This window comes from Scleropages formosus, chromosome 12 (genome assembly GCF_900964775.1).
Source record: "Scleropages formosus chromosome 12, fSclFor1.1, whole genome shotgun sequence".
NCBI classification, from domain to species: Eukaryota; Metazoa; Chordata; class Actinopteri; order Osteoglossiformes; family Osteoglossidae; genus Scleropages; species Scleropages formosus.
In genome coordinates, this window is record NC_041817.1 from 1,536,447 (window position 1) to 1,554,334 (window position 17,888).

Genomic DNA, 17,888 nt, shown 5'->3' on the forward strand with positions numbered 1-17,888 from the left:
CTGTGTGCAACTGCTTGTCCCAAGTGGGGTCGCAGCAAACCAGAGCCTAGCCTGGCAGTACAGGGCACAGGGGACTCACCCAGGACGGGACACCAGTCCACCACAAGGCACCCTAAGCAGGACTTGAACCCCAGATCCACCACACAGTGGGCCCTAGCAAACCTGCTGTGCCACCGCACCCCCCCCTGGTAGCACCATAGTTTTTGGTAAACAGTCACTCCTTGTCATTTGTCTTTTACAACATGTACACAGCTGCCTAAAAAAATAGGAGTTCTGCAAAGCTCATACTGCGCTATGACTGCTTTGACATTTTCTGTTTTCAGAGACCTCTAAATCATTAAAAGCGTTTCCTTTTCAAATGAGCTATTCGACTGAAACCCTTCAAAAAACTACTTTGTTCCTTCTTAAAATTGTCTCCTTTCGAGGTAATTGGACTTATGAGTTTTTCAAACGTTTCTTTCGGAAATACAGGAAAAGACAGATGAAAGACTGGTACAGCATTTTTCAAGAAGTATCATAAAAGTATTTTCGGGGAGCATGGTGAACAGATTTTAGATAAAAGGTAAGACTTGGATAGAGACTGACCTCTCTAGGGCTTTGTCCTGTGGGAGCGTGAGTTTTAACACCTGGCTCTGGTTTCCACGAGTACATTCTCACCTTTGACCCCAGACATCTAGACCAATGGACCTTTACCCATAGTAACCATTATGCTTCAGACCAAATAGCCAATGTTATTTTGTTCACACAAATATACATTTGAAATGGAGAAAACCCACCCTGTGATGATGTAATTAGGGCTGTCACTATCGATTATTTTGGTAATCGAGTAATCAGATAAAAATAGGAAAATTAACCCTGGATTTATTAGTAGTGTAGTAATCATGTTTTTTGGCAGATTGATTAACTATTACCATAGCTTTTGTACAAATATCATCATTATGCTATGGTTACTAAGACCATAGTAAATTTGTGGTTATCACGATTTTACAGCATATAGTTAAAACTATGTTTACTGTAGTAAAGCCATGGTTAATTTTCGTAAGGGTTATAATTCCTCGATTTGTGTGATTAGTAACCATCAAACATGCTAACCCAAGCGGGAGTTTATGAGTTATGAAAATCGCGATGAAAAGTAATGTGAACATTTTTGAAACATGGATATATTCACGCCTAACTTCACATTTCGTCAGAGTTTATTTGTCATCTACATTCCATGAAATTGTGCTCTCTGACGGGTGTTTAAGTGGTGAAACTCTTTATAATGCAAATATATCATACATATATCATGTTCGGTCTTGTGTTTAAAACGGTGTGCAAATTAACAGTATTCAAAATGATTAAAGCTAGTAGTGAACTTACCATGCTGGCGGAGCATCCGTTACGCGGCCTGGATGTCGCCTTTTCGGGTGCTGTAGCATTGTAGATGTGCTGTTATTGTATTTAAGTTGGTTTTTGCACAGACTGCAGACAGCTGTGTTATTCTTTTCTTCTAACGGAAGTGTTCCCACACCGTTGACGTTTTTTGCCGTTTTGTGCACCGTGGCCTTTCCGCCGTTTTGCCGAGTACTCGACATGGCAAATTGTACTCAAGGATTTTTTTAAAGCAGGTACTTGAAATTAATCGAGTAATCGTGACAGCCCTAGATATAGTATACCAGGCTGTAGAGTCTTTCATGTTATTATTCTCAAGGTTTGGGGTTACACACTGGTCTGCTCTTTCTGCTCATCTGCCATGATTGAGATGATATTCTCACATGGGGCCGGGGCATGGGGACACAGCGGGTTTGGCCGGGTCCTGCTCTCCGATGGGTCTGGGGTTCGAATCCCGCTTTGGGTGCCTTGCGATGGACTGGCGTCCCGTCCTGGGTGTGTCCCCTCCCCCTCCGGCCTTGCGCCCTGTGTTGCAGGGTTAGGCTCCGGTTCACCGCAACCCCACTCAGGATGGGAGGTTTCAGACGGTGCGTTTGTGTGTCTCATGCAGTATGTAGCTTGAGCGTGTGCTGTCGTGGCACACCTGCATTAAACTATGCAATTGGTTTTGCATATTCTTTAGTTGTTCTTGTATAAAGATTTGTTGACAACATCCAGCCCTTGAGTACCTTAGAACTTCTACAAGTGTTTATGTACCCACAAACACTCAGCTCATCGTTGTTGATGGTGTATCCCTGCTGGAGGCTGACGGAGGAAACAGCTGAACTAACAGAGCTCCATTGTAATACACTCCTCCAAGGATACAGCTCAACACCTGGCAAACACACTGCGACAATACACCCCAGGGTCGAAAGTCAGTCCTGCCCACACCGTCTGTGTGTAATGAACACCACACTGGGCCAGCAGCTACACACACACACACACACACACACACACACACACACACACACACACACACACACACAAAGCCATACACACTAGTACCTGCTACTGCTCATGATGTTAAAACAGTCAAACACTGCACTTGCATTTACATGAGTCTTACTCCAGTGTCCCTGTCACTATGTTGTCGTACCCCTCTGTAACCTTGTGGAGTGTCCTTCGGGGTTAATGAAGTTCATATCTATCTAGCTATGTATCATCTGTACTTCTGTCTATGTACTTCTAAGTCCTGGTCAGAAATTGCTGAACTTTTCAGGAACTTGAATTGGACGATGGATTTGAAGCAATTTGTGAAACGTTTTCTTGACGTTACTAATGCGTATTTACGTTTGCGGTGTGTTTTTGTAGAGCTGGTACCCACCTGATGTTTATTACACCAGGATTGTGCTGAATCATTGGGCGAAATGGGAGGCAGTTGGAAAGTAAACCATTAGCCTGTGCCGTCTTACTGCCGAAATGGTCACGGAGCTGATGCTGATGGTGGCGTGTGAATCTCCTCTTTTTCAGAATGACCACGAGCGGCTTTGGGATTGGTACCGTTTCACCCAGGCCCAGGAGCGGGCGGTCCTGCGGAGCTGGCGGCGGGATCGGGCTGACCTCTTGGCCAAAAGCCTGCTGACCCTGGAGGAGTCTTGGCTGGCTCACCAGCAGGAGCAGGCTACACAGAGCGACCGCATGAGACGGCAGGAAATCTGCACCCAGCTGAGGGAGAAGGTATATCCCTCGAGCGCGGACCCCGCCTTCACTATGTTTTCATCTTACGTTACAGCTCAGTTTACTGTAGTTTCTTCCAGTTCTGTACCCATGAACCTCTGTGGCCTGTGCGTTCTTGGAATCATCAAGGGTAGGGAGTGTAAGTGCGCCTTCCCAGTTCGCAGCCCACAACTTCTAGCACCGCAGCCCGATTGCACTGTAACGTGTTTTCAGAGGGCGACAATCGCCGGTTGGACCGTTTGTTCATATCTCAGTTCTGCCGCCTGCCAACCTGCTGACACTTAAAAGCACCATGCAGTGGGCCGGTGTAGCTGATAATCCAGTCAAGGTCCGACATCCGCGATTCTGCTCACGTTCTGGAATTTGCCTCCGCCGGCTGAATCCACATTCAGTGCAGATCTTTACCACAGAAAATTACCTGAGCTTCAGCCAGCTCTTCAAGGTCCGGGGACTTTTCGGTGTGTTTAACAGCCGCGTAAGCAAGGAAAGAGAAATGTTGAGCGCTTGTCGTGTGCTTCAGCGTGCTGATGCGTGTTCCGAGCGGCACGCCGGTAAATGGCCACGCGCTCCGCGGTGGCGGCCGTGTTGAGTCCTTGCTGTAGCGCACTGGTCGCCTGTGTCGTGAATCCCGAGGGGACGCAGACTGGTCCATGTTCCCTACATTCACAGAGCACCTACAGAGCTGTGGGTGCTGTGGCTACTGTCCCTTGAGGGGGACCCTCAAGAAATGGATAATTAACAAAGTGCAACTGAAATTTAGAGTAAAGTGGGATGAAAATGACACGTTAACATAAACACCAAAATGTTTTTTCCCCTGCATCTAATGATTGGTTGTTCACGTGTGACGTTGTTGTTCTGTGTCTTGCTACTCCATCTAATTATTCTAGCCTGTTATTTAAATTTGCTTCGTTACTATGGGTTTTTTGTAGGTCATGGACAGCTTCTAATTAAGATAATGAGGCACTTTAGTGATGCTTTCTGTTCCACACAATGCCATATGTTGGGTTCTGTACGGACGCGGAGTGACTCCCTGTGATTGCTGAGCACCCATATTGACCCGTGTTTGGTTCTGAAGCCCTACTAGGTGCTTGTCTTCTCTGGCCATCCTGGGCAGCTCCTTCTTAAGGTCCCCTGCTGCACAATGGCATAAGCGCTGTTCCTGAGCTCCCAGTTCTTCCCTTACCGGTTAGATACAAGTGAGCACTTGTAACAGGGACATCTTATGGCTGGCTTTTCTCTGTCACGTAGCCTGAAAGAGTAACCTGAGGGTGACGGGTTCAAGTTTGGGCGGGGTCTCGACTACTGTATGCTTGAGCACCGGACTTAATCCAAACTTCTCCAGTGAAATATCATTCACACACACACACACACACACACACACACACACACACACACTGTCTGAACCGCTTGTCCCATATGGGGTCACAGGGAACCAGAGCCTAACCTGGCAACACAGGGCATAAGGCTGGAAGGGGGGGGGACACACCCAGGACGGGACTCCAGTCCATCACAAGGCACCCCAAGCAGGGCTCGAACTCCAGACCCACCAGAGAGCAGGACCCAGTTCAACCCACTGCGCTACCACGCCACCCCACCAGTAAAATATCCTTCTGTATAAATGGGCAAAAGAATCCTCTGTTTTGGATAAAAGCATCAACTAAGCAATGAAATATTAATAACAGTGTGCAACAAAGTCAGTTCTGTAAACACTGCGATATTGCTTGTGGGGGATTTTTCTTGGGGTTCACCTTAAGTTCAGCACCTCCTTTACCGGCTTACCGTTGACTGTTCCACACTTTTCAGATATTATTTTCTCATAGACGCTCATTTATATTATTGCATGGAACAAATTTGCTAAACATAAATCTCCGCTGAGTTTGGGCCTTTCTCTTTTATTACTCCAGCAGAGTTCAGCCGCCCGAGGAAAAGATGGATTTCCCTGATATTTTTTCAGTCGCTAAGAAAGAAGCGGCTGGTGTCACAGATTCTGATGGCGGATCTTGCAAAGCGGTTGCGCACACGTTAGTTTAAAATCAAAAAAAACAAGTCCAGTATGATTTTGTGCCGTAAATTCAAACATTAAATCGATTCGCTTGACACCGCACAGTCCCTCTTAATTTCACTATGCACGTATTTTGTGAGCCAGCCACACATATTTAAAATAAATGTGTACAGCAGTATCCCCTTTGGGATAATTTAAGGTCTTCGGCTGGGAGACCTGGGTTTCATGCACACGGTCCTTAGTCATGAGCTTGGAAATTTTGACCTATACTCCTAACAACTCCCTGGTCTTTCCGTTGTTATAAAATACGATTCCCGACCTTTTGTGCAGCAGCTGTGTGCAAGGGTGCCTCATTTAATGCTATGGCGCGTGTCCTCACTTATCACCTGCTTATAACCTGCTCTTCCTGTTCTTAACATGAGGAGCCCATGGGCTGAATTCTCTGTTGCTCTTATCCCAGTTTTGTAGTATTCCTGAAGGTGAGGCCCCTTTGTGCACTGTCCCCTTCAGCATGGCTCTTCGCACTTACGACATGGACTTATGGTGACTTATGGGAAATGCTGAGAGGGAGCGATCCCTCCGGTTATCGGGCATGTCTGCGCCCACTGGGCACCCAGTGGGATCTGGACACCAACACGAGGGTCCTTTTAGCTGAACTTTACAAAATGGATTGACATTACAAGGGAATTCCACCCTAGGTTTGATACAATATTTCATTCGCTGCCACACGCAGATTTTTTTTTTTCAGATCAAAAAGCAAAGCCAGCTATAGGTATGTGGTCAAATGGATTAATGATTGGATTGTCATTCACGGTTTTAACTGTCATCAAGGAAATGTATTTTGAATTTGTAATCTAGAGTAATGGGGTTCTTTGTTAAGGCCACTAACTGAGAATATGTACGCTGCTTATACTTTAAATATTTAAAGAAGGTGATTACCAAAGTAGCTGTAGCTAGGTATTCAGTTGGTAACTGTGATTTATGGAGTGTGATATCCTGATAAATCTCAGCAATCTCCATTAATAAAGTTGGAATATGGAGGAGTAGACAGCAGCTGCCGTGACCAGCATACCCATGGTTACATTTGCTTCTCTCAAATGCTGAGTTCATTAACTATTTTGGGGGCTGTAGTGTCTGAGAATAGATGCATGTGTCAGTTTGTCTGTGGGTGCTATTAAACTGCTCTTCATTATATACACTACAAAAATGAACGGCTGTTTGAATAAGTGTGTCAAAGGGCGTTGCAACATGTACCTCTGCATGTCAGCGAATGCAGCTCTACGTTCAGGATACGGTGGAAGTCCTCAGCTTCCAGGCTCAATATGTTGACTTAAGACCCGCACATCGTTTTGATCTTCACAGAACCCACAGGCCAACGTGTCACCATGGTTACCTTGGAAAAAAGTCCTCGGCGGCTCTCTCTTTAAGCAGCTGTGCTTTTGTCGCTCAAGCTCGATGAGTTGTTGTGAATCGTTCGCAGGGAAACAAGCCATTTAGATTATGCCACAAATAAATGAATTGCCTGTTGAGAAGAGATGCTGGAAAAAGCGGGTGCTGTTCCAAAGGGGAAGTTGGAATTGTGTATTTGAGATGTCAAGGGCTGGCCACGTTGCGTTAACTTTAGTTTTGCATGTTCTTTGATAACTTCCTCACACCTGTTCACTCTCAATAATTTAACTTGGGGGCAAGGAATGTATAAATGAATGTTTCAGTAGCTGTGAGAAACACTAGGATATTTGAGACTAATTGAATGGTAGACGCTACTGTTCTCAAAACTGTACTACAACCGAGAAGTTTGCCTGAGGAGGGTGGGTCAGGGTCCAGATGCAGGAGTCCCGAGGACTATACATGAACTCTCATTTCTGGACGCCTCTGCAGACCGATGATTTCCCGGGGAACTGTGCCTGCCTAGTTTGCAGCGACAATGTGGGAATGTGGAGAGCAGAAATGCACTTGACTGAGGCCATTTCTGATGTCAAAGTGGAGAAAGCTGCCTGCACTAAAGCACTCCATCTGCTGGTGCCATAATTCCATGGGAGTGCAGCCAGATGACAGTACTGTGCCTTGATGCACCCAGCAGTTACTACTATTCACAGCATTTATTTAGCTCACAGTTTTCTTCAAATCCAAAGTGAGGCTTTTATACTAAGCGACTTACAGTGATTTCCTCTTTTATACACCAAGACAATTTTTACTGTATCAGTTCAGAGGGGCACACAGTGGCGCAGCAGGCTTGGGTGGGTGCTGCTCTCTGGTGAGTCTGGGGTTCGAGTCCTGCTTGGGGTTCCCTTTGATGGACTGGCGTCCCGTCCCGGTGTGTCCCTTCAGCCCTGAGCCCTGTGTTGGCTCCAGTTTGCTGCGACCCCGCTCAGGATAAGAGGTTGTAGACATTGTGTGTGTGTGAGTTCAGGATAAGTACCTTATTCATGATGGTGGGAGTTAAGCTCAGGTCCATCGACTGCAAGGCAGTAGCTCTAACCACTGTGCAACCTGCTGCCCTCCGCTGGAGAGCATCCCCCGCTGTAACATTATCCTCTGCCATGTTTATCTCAATTTCAGCACTCGTTTTTACAAACTTCTGCTCATGCTGTTTCCACGAGAAGCTCTGCTTCATCATGTATTGACGATCACCTACAGTACGTGATGGAAAGTAACGAAAGGGAAATTATTAACTGACACCGACCAACAGCGTTATCAGATCTCAGAGCACCGGTACATTACAAACCGTTTCTGGAAATTTTCACTAACAGTCCTTAAAAGGCAGCTGGTCTTTTGTCTGGTACTGCCAGATACAGCGATAATGACTGACATTATCTTGCATCCTGCCTTTTCAAATGCCATATGGAATGTGCTGAATACACAATCGTGAAAATCCTACTGACAGAATATGTTCGGCGCAGGTGATTTTTTTTTTTTTTTTTAACCTGGTGTTCTTTCAGCAGACCTGGATTTTGTGTGTGGCCACTATGTGACCATTCTCTCAACATATGTGTCTTTTCCCCTCTGCCCCTTCTTGTGTGTGGGACGCGCGCAGACACACACAAAAGTGTGTAGATCGTCCTAGTCTCCGCTTTCTAAATGAGGAGGTGCAGCCATGTGGGACAGATATGAGGAATGTTCAGGAAGCTTCTACATCAATTTCTAATGTAACTGGCTGTTTAAATTGAGTCCTCATCAGTGCGAGAACTCCACTGACAAAGACACAAGTCTTTTTCCTTTTCTGTGCTCTTTTTCCACATTTCCTCATCAATTTCATGGATGTTTTGTTTTCTCCAAAGGAGATGCGTAATCGGTCTACAGCACGTACGCTTTGGAACTTCATTCCTAAGGTTGTACTGTATGTGTGACTCTTTGGTGGTTAAATTCTGTGTACTCCTTCCCATAATCACGCTTTCTAATTTCAGTCAGGATGGATTTTGTTTGAAAAAACATTTGTCGCTGTTTGTTCCAAACCAATTTGCTTGTGTAGGCAGATCTGCCAGTGAATTGGTGGTGCTGGGGTAGGTGGGTTCCACCTGAAAGACCGAAATGGGTGAACAGATTGCTTTGTGCATCTGGAACTCTAATGAGAAACACGGTTCTGGTGCAGAGGATCCGGATGTGGATCGCGGCACTTATCGTCAAGGCATAATTTGCTAAAATCACTTTTATCTGCCATGAGTAAGCTGTCACGGCTGGACGGAGGTCGGTCAGCAAACCATTGGAAACGTGCGGATGCTGTAACCGCGTAACACTTTGCTTTCACAAGCCAGCGCGTGGTTGTGGGGTCGTGGACCTCTAATGTTCCTCAACTTATAATAAAATCATATCTGCGGAGCTTTCGTACAAGCACGGGTGCTAATCTCATTAAAGAGCATTGCGGAAGGTGCCTCCAAAACCTGTTGCAGCTTCCAGCGTTGCCTCATTAACTCAGAGAAGCTCATTCTAGCAACAGGCTCCCTGTGACATAACAAGCTAATTCCCCAACAAGAAAGGCGAGCTGTGTTTTGTTATAATGGCTCTAGTGCATCATATTTAATGAGTTTATCTGAAGCCTTGACAAAAATAGCAGTTATGGTGCCATTTGTCACATTATAGCTTTTCCGCACAAAGTCTTTTTCGTTGCTACGTTTAAAGTCGACTGTTTATCTTCCTTTAAACCGGTGCGGCTTTTGCAGGAAAGGAATCTGTTCTCAGCCATTTTAATTAGGGTGCGTTTGAACGCCGCCGCAGTTTAACTGTAACTTGTGACGGTGGGGGAAATTAACCTAAGTTCTGCTTTGCTTCTGTTGAAAGACCCGTCTTAACAAAATCGGAGTTCTCTCATGTCGCCGGCTTTTCCCGTGCCAATTACAGAGAAACGGAGAGCGTGAGCTGCCCTCACAGTTTAAGCTGGCCCGAAAGGGCTCGTGTGTTTGTTTTTATGCGAACGCTGACCCTCCGCAGCACTCGAGGAACCCGTTGTCCCCCGAGCTGGATGTTTGCGTCAGTCATATCGCTGCCAGACGTGCGATGGCCTCCTCTAAGCTTCTGGCCCTCTGACGCTTTAAGCCTCGGCCTGCTGCCGATGAGCCTGTAAAAACCGTCTGTCGGTTTGTAAATGTGAGTATCTGGTTCCTGCCGACCTCCTGGGCGCTCGACAGCCTTCCAATCTGTCCCTCGATCCTCGCAACATGTGTGTGGTGACAAATGGGCTCCCGTGGGTGCGTCCTGGAGAAGGGGCCAGAAGGAGCACAGCACCGTCAGCGCAGGCTTCGTCCGATGGGCTAGATTTAGGCCAATTGCAGTGTCATTATCTGAGATGGACGGGCATCCCGTCCACGGTGCACCAACCCTCAAGCCCTGTGTCCAGGATAAGCTCCAGATCACCGCAACACTGCTCACACTAACCGTTACTGAGACTGGATGGATGGATGGATGGATGGATGGATGGATGGATGGATGGATGGATGGATGGATTGTGATGTTATGATGTTGCATTACTGACTAGTTTTATCCAGTTCCTCTTCCAACACCCAGCTACCTCCCAACATTCAACTGGCTCAGCACTACATTACTCCACAACTACCTACAGTTCACAGCCATGCCCGTGTCCTATCCTGTGCATTTATTTTACTTATTCATTGTCTTGTGCTATGTTCTGTCTTGCACCATGGTCTCCGAAGAAACGACATTTCGTCCCACTGTACACAAGCTGTATGGAGGAATGACAATAAAAACTACTTTTAACTTGTAACTTGCAGGTACCATATTACACCTTATTAAACATTCATGTGACCTTATATACTACACCTTACAAATGTACTGCACTTTACATTTTGTTCTTGTATAATGAAGAATATTTCTACTGGATCAGTTAAAGTTCAGAACTTTCCTCAACAGAACAATACTAGGATTTTGCTTTGGTTTTCAACCAAAAGCATTTCCAGATGTGCTCCTCGGAGGGCATGCATCACCCGCATGGATCGCCGAGAGTGACACGTGTGTTGCTGTCTCTCTCCCTGTCTCCAGCTGCAAGAGTGGCGTGCTCACCAGGAGGAGGTGGCCCAACTGGAGGCCGCCTTGGCCGCTAGCAGGCAGCAGGAGGAGGAGGAGAAGCTGAGGAGGAAGCAGGAGCGAGAAATGGCACGGAGGACCGTGCAGAAAGAGAGGGTAAAGTTCCTATCTGCCCCGTCCCACCCCAAACCTCCTGCATCATCCACCTGAACTTGTGTCCTCATTGTCACGTGCGTCGGTTTTCATCGCTACCACTTGGTTGAACTAATTATTTCCCTGATTAAACTAACCGCACTAGTTGAGAGTAAATGAGCTCATTCTCTTTGCTGTCAGCACTTCATTGAGCGCTGTAAAAACCAGCACATGTTCCAGCACCAGAAATGTAAACACACCTGAGTATTGGTGCCTCTTGATGTGTCACCCACATCTAAGAATAACTCTCTAACCAGTCTGTCTACAAAGAGCACTCTTGAAAATTATTTTTTATTTCCGTAAGATGTGAAGGAGACATTTATTAGAGGCAAAACATTTGAAGCAGTGAAATGCATCAGCATTTATGATCAAGCAGAAATGGAGGAGTCACAGTCCTGTTAGTAACCTGTAAAATGGCGGCGCTTGGAGTGTAGTGGTTAGAGGTGCTGCGTTTGGAACCAAAAGTTACAGGTTCAAATCCCACCTACTGCTGTGCTACCCTGGAACAAGGTACTTACCCTAAATTGCTCCAGTTAAATTACTCAGGGGGGCGCAGTGGGTTGGACCGGGTCCTGCTCTCCGGTGGGTCTGGGGTTCAAGTCCTGCTTGGGGTACCTTGCGACGGACTGGCGTCCCGTCCTGGGTGTGTCCCCTCCCCCTCCGGCCTTACGCCCTGCGTTGCCGGGTAGGCTCCGGTTCCCCGCGACCCCGTATGGGACAAACGGTTCCGAAAGTGTGTGTGTGTGTGTGTGTGTGTGTGTGTGTGTGTGTGTGTGTGTGTGTGTGTGTGTGTGTGTGTGTGTGTAAATTACTCAGCTGTATAAATGAGTAAATAATTGTAGGTACCTTAACATCATGAGTAACTTTGGAGAAAAGCATCAGCTAAATGTGCACACACACACACACACATTGTCTGAAACCACTTGCCCCATTTGGGGTTGTGGGGAGCTGGAGCATAACCTGGCAACACAGGGCAAAAGGGTGGAGGGGAGGAGACACACCCAGGATGGGACACCAGTCCATCGCAAGGCACCCCAGGCAGGGCTTGAACCCCAGACTCACCAGAGAGCAGGACCTGGTCCAACCCACTGTGTCACCATGCCACTGCACCCCCAGTCAGCTAAATGAATAAATATAAATGTGAAACCCAAACATCCACACCTTGCGTTCATGACTTGATTCGTGCTCTTGCTAAAAGCACTAACTAGTGCTGTGAGGAAGGGTGATAGCACTGAGCGCTTTGCCGCCTGCTGCCGTCCAAGTCCTTGATGAGGCATCGGTGACACAGAGAAGAAAGATGTTTCTGTGTTGCTGCCTTCACTCGGTTCAGTTAATGGCTTGTTTTGTCAGCAGGCTGGTGAAGGTGCAGAGCCCCATCCACCTGCGCCTGTGTCGAAGGCCGTCGTCTGTGACGCGCGTCTTTCCTGACGTCCTCGCAGATGGCATGGGAGCCGGTTGCGTTCCAGGGCCCTTAATTAAGCCCCCTCCTGTGGGGATGCCTGGGAAAAAAGTAGCTGATCAGTGACAGCCGGACTGGATTACAAGCACCTTTGCCGAGACGCGTTGCAGACGTGGAACCGTTAGCTCTTTTCCTAGCGGGACTCCTCCTCGTCCGTCTGTCAGAATGCTGGCCGAGGGAGTCGAGAAGCGGCTGGCGTTTAAGGTTCCACCTTGCCTTGGGTGTAGCCCCCTGCTCGGGACTGATGCGGTTGTGTTGTAACCCCCCTCGCCTTCCAGATCCAAGAACACCGTTGCGAGAAGCAGAGGAGGAGGGAGGAGCTGGAGAAGCGGAATGTGGAGAGACTGGAGCGGCTCAAAGCTCTCATGGCCGAACAGGCCAGGAAGGACAGGGAGAGGTAACGCTCGCAGTTGGAAACGTTATGCCAGTGACACTGAGGACACGTTTCCGGCACTTAGTAAAATATTTAGATTCGTGATTATCAAATACCTAAGCGTCAGTGCAAGTGTGGCACCTGGTAATGCTATGCGGTGCTTCCTCACAAGGCCTGCTGGCGAACAGGTGGCCTGACCTGTGATGGGACCCCACATCCCTCCTGCTTGAATGGGCCGCATCAGTAAGAGAATGGCTCTGTGGAGGTTTGGTTCTCATTAGGAGGCAGCTGTTTTGACTGAGTAACAGTGCTGGAGCACTGAGAGGGTAAATAACAGTGTCGGAATGCCAGGTAACTCACTATACCAAACACACCATGTGCGCAATAGTGTTAAACATTATTATTATTATTATTATTATTATGCCTTCAGGTCAGAATGTTATAGGTTCAAATCCCCCTGCTGTTGTAGTGCCCTTGTGCAAGGCATTTACCCTCAGTGGCATGTATAAGTGGGTAAAAGGCTGAACATTGTAAATCGCTTTAGAGAAAAGTGTCAGTACAGTGGTATCGGAGCATGGGAAGAGGAACAGTCTGGGAACAGTGAGTAAGTAACTGAGAGTCACGGCCAGGGGAAGATATGTTGCTGGAGTACCGAGCGAGTACTAACTCACTGTAGGGGAGTGCAGTGTTGGAGTACTGAGTGAGTAGTAGTGTTGGAGCACCCAATTTCTTGTAGCACGAGTCAAGCTTTGAGAAAAAGGTAGATTAGAGACTGCAGATTATCATAGGCCAAACTGCATTGCCCATATTTTTTGAAAAAGTCAGTGCCCCGTCGCCAGCTGTCATTCAAGTGCGGTGAAACGTATGCCGTATGATTTTACTCGTCCGCATTTTCTCCGGATCACTTGGCACCCATTGCCATCACTGTCCCACCTCCAAGCGTGAGGTGTGTGGCCGTGACAGCGGCCTGGCCGCCATCCCCCCCCCACTAGGGTGCAATTTCGGGCGGGAATCCTGCTGCAACGTAGGGAGGCCAGGGAGGCGCAGGAGCGGCAGCGACACCAGGAGGAGGAGGAGCGACAGCAGCGTCTGGACTCGCTAAGAAGTCAGGTGCGTCGCCTTGGCGGCACCAGCCCACCCTCCACACCTGTAACAGCGAGAGGTGTTGCGGAGCGAAAGGGCCTTGGCAGGGCCCCCATCTACGCGTCACGCCCGTTGCCTCGGCACCTCGCGATGTCGCTGCCACCTGGTGGCAGGAAGTGGACAGGAAGCCTTGGCGGTTGTGCCTTGCTCTGACTGCGCTCCTGTCGCTGCACCAGGTGGCAGTGCTGGCGGAAGCAGACCCGGCGAGGATGATGGGAGACACAGAGGCCTCCAAGAACCGGCATCACATGGAAGAGGAGTTTCTTTTGCAGAAACCTCTTTACGACCTTCACACGTACACGGACACACAGGTGGGAGACACCTAGGAAACCCCCTTTCTCTACTTGGGGGCAGTTTGTACTCAGTTTTCTCCTTTATTAGACACTCGCTGAACCGAATCCCTTCTTCGAGGCAACTTACAGTATTAGGTTTGTACACTTACAGTGACTCGCACCTTCAGTACGCAGCACTGTAGTTTTTATGGTAAATACATTGCTTAAGGATATTATTACAGATTTGAACCCGGGTCCAAAGCTGATGGTACACCTCTGTAAAATTCAGCAACTCCAGTGCCTCAATTACTGAATTATTCAAAGCAGCATTTATCTAAATTAGAATTTAACCTTTCCTCAAATAGCTAAATACCAGCTTTTCAATGAATCTGCATAAGTTAGGCTGTTATATTTGATAGAAGTTGTTCAGTGTTTCCCAGCTTGGCTGTAATGTATATAATCACACACACACACACACACTGAAATTGCTTGTCCCAAGCGGGGTTACGGCGAACCGGAGCCTAATCCAGCAACACAGCACGTAGGGCTGGAGGGGACACCCAGGACGGGACGCCAGTCCATCACAAGATACCCCAAACGGGACTTGAACCCCAGACTCACCAGAGAGCAGGACCCGGTCAAACCCACTGCGCTACTGCGCCCCCCTATATAATTATAATATAATTCAATTTATTTTATAGAGCTCTCTTCTCTCACACTGACACTGAGCACTGAACAAAGGATCGAAAAGACATAGTAGTGACAAAGATAGCAGGTATAAAATAAGCTTACAGATGAAACGTTAGCTATACATTTAGTGACTGTAAGAACTATACTATCTAGCAGAGCTGTAAAGTAAGCCAATTTGCAACAGAGGAAAGGAAAACAAAGAAAAAACTAACAGGAAGGAAGAAAATATAGGAGGGTATCAAAAAATTAAAGCAGATCTTAGATAATTTGTAAAATGCACAAGGTATATAGGAAAAAAATACACTTGCATGTGTACAAAAATGTGTGTGGTGATTATCTTCATGTCTCCAAGTCTGACTCCAGCATAATCTGCTTTAAGATATTCTGCATTTTTGCAAGTTCAGCATCCGCATGTCCGTATCCCTTTGCGCAGATCATGGCCGATCCGAGAGTTCGGATTGAAAAAGCTCTGAGGGAAGCTGGCCTCCACGAAACGCTGTATGCTAAAGAGGTCCTATCCAGTGTCCGTCCGCCGAGACCGGCCCGCAGGGACACCGAGTCCACCGCCTTCAGCTTCTAAGCTCCACCGAGAAAGCCTGTCTACGCTCTGACTTTACTGAATTGAAATACCGAAGTATGTTACATTGTCTCCGCATACAGGACATACATTTATTTAATTAGCCAAGTCCACCTGTATTTCTGTATCTAGCTGATAGATAAAGTTCCCGTAACAGAACAGGAGCGTGGAGACCCTCTTAATTCAGCTCTCTTCCACAGTGCTTACGGCTCGTGCCTGGCGTTTGTGAGTGATGGTGAGCAATAATAAGCTGATAAATGTTGTACGTGTTTTTGGGATGAACAACAATCAGGAGTGAATAGGGGTTGGAGGAGACCATGTATTTTTAAATGAGTAAATTCAAAAATAAATGAAGACAAAATAAATCTGTTAATTTTAAATCCACATACTTTAAGGCAGCGCTGTATGTGCCTGATTGTGGACAGTTATGTTTACACTATATTGTTTTATTGATGATACATTTGAAGTGATCTGTGCATTAAGTTAAACGTAGAGTTAGATGTTGTCGAGCCATATCCGTAAAACTTGAGAGAGATGGGTAGCCTGGAGTTTAAGAAGCTTACTTCACACCGCAGCTACTCTGAACTTCTCCGCTGTGCTCCCACGTGGAGCCTCCTCTGGCACGGTGAAGTGGGGCACAGCGTGACCAACATCCCACGGGAAAGCAGGAGTAGCGGCACATCAGCTCCCTGCATATCCTCTAAATCATGTAACTAAGTCCTGTTCTAGTGGTTGGGTTCAAGAAACCATTTTTGGCAAACTCCTTTTTCCCTGCGCTGTGCAATTTGTGATTGATAGAACGATTAGTTCACTGAAAATCCTTTTGAAAGCATCTAATTTCATCTCTTGCTAGGAAATTGTGATTCTACCCTACTACCCTCCAGTTAATTAGAACTTTAAAAAGAAATCATTTTTCAACTTTGCGTGTTTGTTCTGATCACAAGCTCACGCCTCCAACAAAATATGACCTAGATCTATGTACAAAATATTTGTTAACAAACTGCTGATCCAGCTGAAACGGGGCCAGTTCTAAGTACGACTTTGTGCTCTCGGAAGTGTGGGAGGCGGCAGTGCCCTCTTTCGGGGTCCGCACACGGAACCTGTCATCGGTCCCTGGCGCTCATCTCCGAGCTCACCTTCAATAAACGTTGCCCAGGTTCCCTAATGCGTCTGGTAGGTCCGTTGAATCTTCACGGCTCCGGCAAGCCTTTGAAACCGATTACACTTGAACAGATGGTGCGTTTTTTTCTGCTCTCTATTTTATGGTAATATTTACTGAGATTGTTATGTTTAAAAAAGGAGAGTCTTACATGATGGTTTAGTGCGCTGTACTAACTCAAAATACAAGCGCGTCAGAAATGGTGCAGACGGTGAATGTTTAGTTTGTGTGTTCTGGAAAATGGCACTATTGAAACGGCATTTTGACTACTGTTCAGGACGTGTTTTGATGATGAGGCAGTGGGGGTTTTCAGGGCAGCTCCACAGAAACTCCTGGGCTACACCCCACTGCTGCCTTGTCCTCCTGAGCCGCACTTTGGTTGTCACCACCTGCCCAAAGGAAAAGGTCCACCATCTAGACCAGACTGACCTCTACATCCAGACCCGTAGAGATGCGTGTTGTCAATGGACCGGATGTCCCCCCCGCGGATATTCTGCATCATACGTCAGGATCGTCATTCTCAATAGAATTTTTAATCATCGTTTAAGAAATACTCATTTTGGCTCATAAAAGAGGTTCTCTAAATTAATTTTCAATAATAAATTTAGTTTATATTACTGTTTCCAGAACAAGACCATTAAGGCCAAACTCAGGAAAAAAAGGCATGAAACTGTCAGAAAATTAATGTTGCAAAAGCTAAATTTAATCATGAATGAATAGCCAAAGGGTCAGATAAATCTTAACCACCGTAGACTGTAGTCAGAGGAAAGCCATGCGATGGCTACGCCGCAGCCGCTTAATACAACAGGATGGTCAGGCTGTTGTCGTGGAAACCTGCAAGGTGATGCAGGTGCCCCCCGGCCCACCGTAGGACGCTAACACTAATGGAGAACATGGGTTCCACTTTATGCGTGGAGTGGCCATCCATGCGGCTACACTCGTCCCTCGCACCACGTGCTCTTTCCGGCAGCCCACATCTAATGGCACGCCGAGTAGGTAAAGTGCTGCATGCGGTGAGGCTCTCTTCTGCACGCGCGCACCAGAGGGGACACGATGAGAGTGTATTTAGGGACTGGTTGCCGCTAGCGGAAGCTCCACCTGCTTTGACGTGTCCTGAAATCTCATCCGCTTGTGGTGTCCTCAAGTTACTCTGAAGAGCACATTTCGCCCCCCCTCTTCCTTGGCCTCCTTTCAGTCACCCTGGAGACCTCCACTGTGTATCTGTGTGTGTGTGTGTGTGTGTGTGTGCGTGCGGCGTACACCCAATTCACTTTACCTGCGCCGTCAGCTTTCACCTGAACTACTTTGAGAAGAAATAAATCTGTATTTCCATTTAGCAAATACTTTTCTCCAGATCAACATACCACGTCTCAGAATTAACAAAGCTGCCTTTCACAGCAAAGAGCTTTAGATGCAGACGTATGACTGTGGAAGCGGTTAGTTTGCCGACACCACCATT

The 17,888-nt window shown here is 47.1% G+C and overlaps 1 protein-coding gene across 1 annotated transcript in view; it reads left to right on the plus strand.

Moving 5' to 3' along the window:
• The window catches only part of LOC108927918 (coiled-coil domain-containing protein 148-like), a 31,588-nt gene extending 16,008 nt beyond the window's left edge, over window positions 1-15,580 (plus strand). Inside the window, exons 9-14 of the mRNA XM_018741548.1 lie at window positions 2,881-3,087; window positions 10,580-10,720; window positions 12,494-12,612; window positions 13,581-13,698; window positions 13,908-14,042; window positions 15,127-15,580. Of these exons, the coding sequence (XP_018597064.1) occupies window positions 2,881-3,087; window positions 10,580-10,720; window positions 12,494-12,612; window positions 13,581-13,698; window positions 13,908-14,042; window positions 15,127-15,273 (867 nt within the window). The 3' untranslated portion in view covers window positions 15,274-15,580. The remainder of the gene's footprint in view (window positions 1-2,880; window positions 3,088-10,579; window positions 10,721-12,493; window positions 12,613-13,580; window positions 13,699-13,907; window positions 14,043-15,126) is intronic.
• Window positions 15,581-17,888: the final 2,308 nt, after the last annotated feature.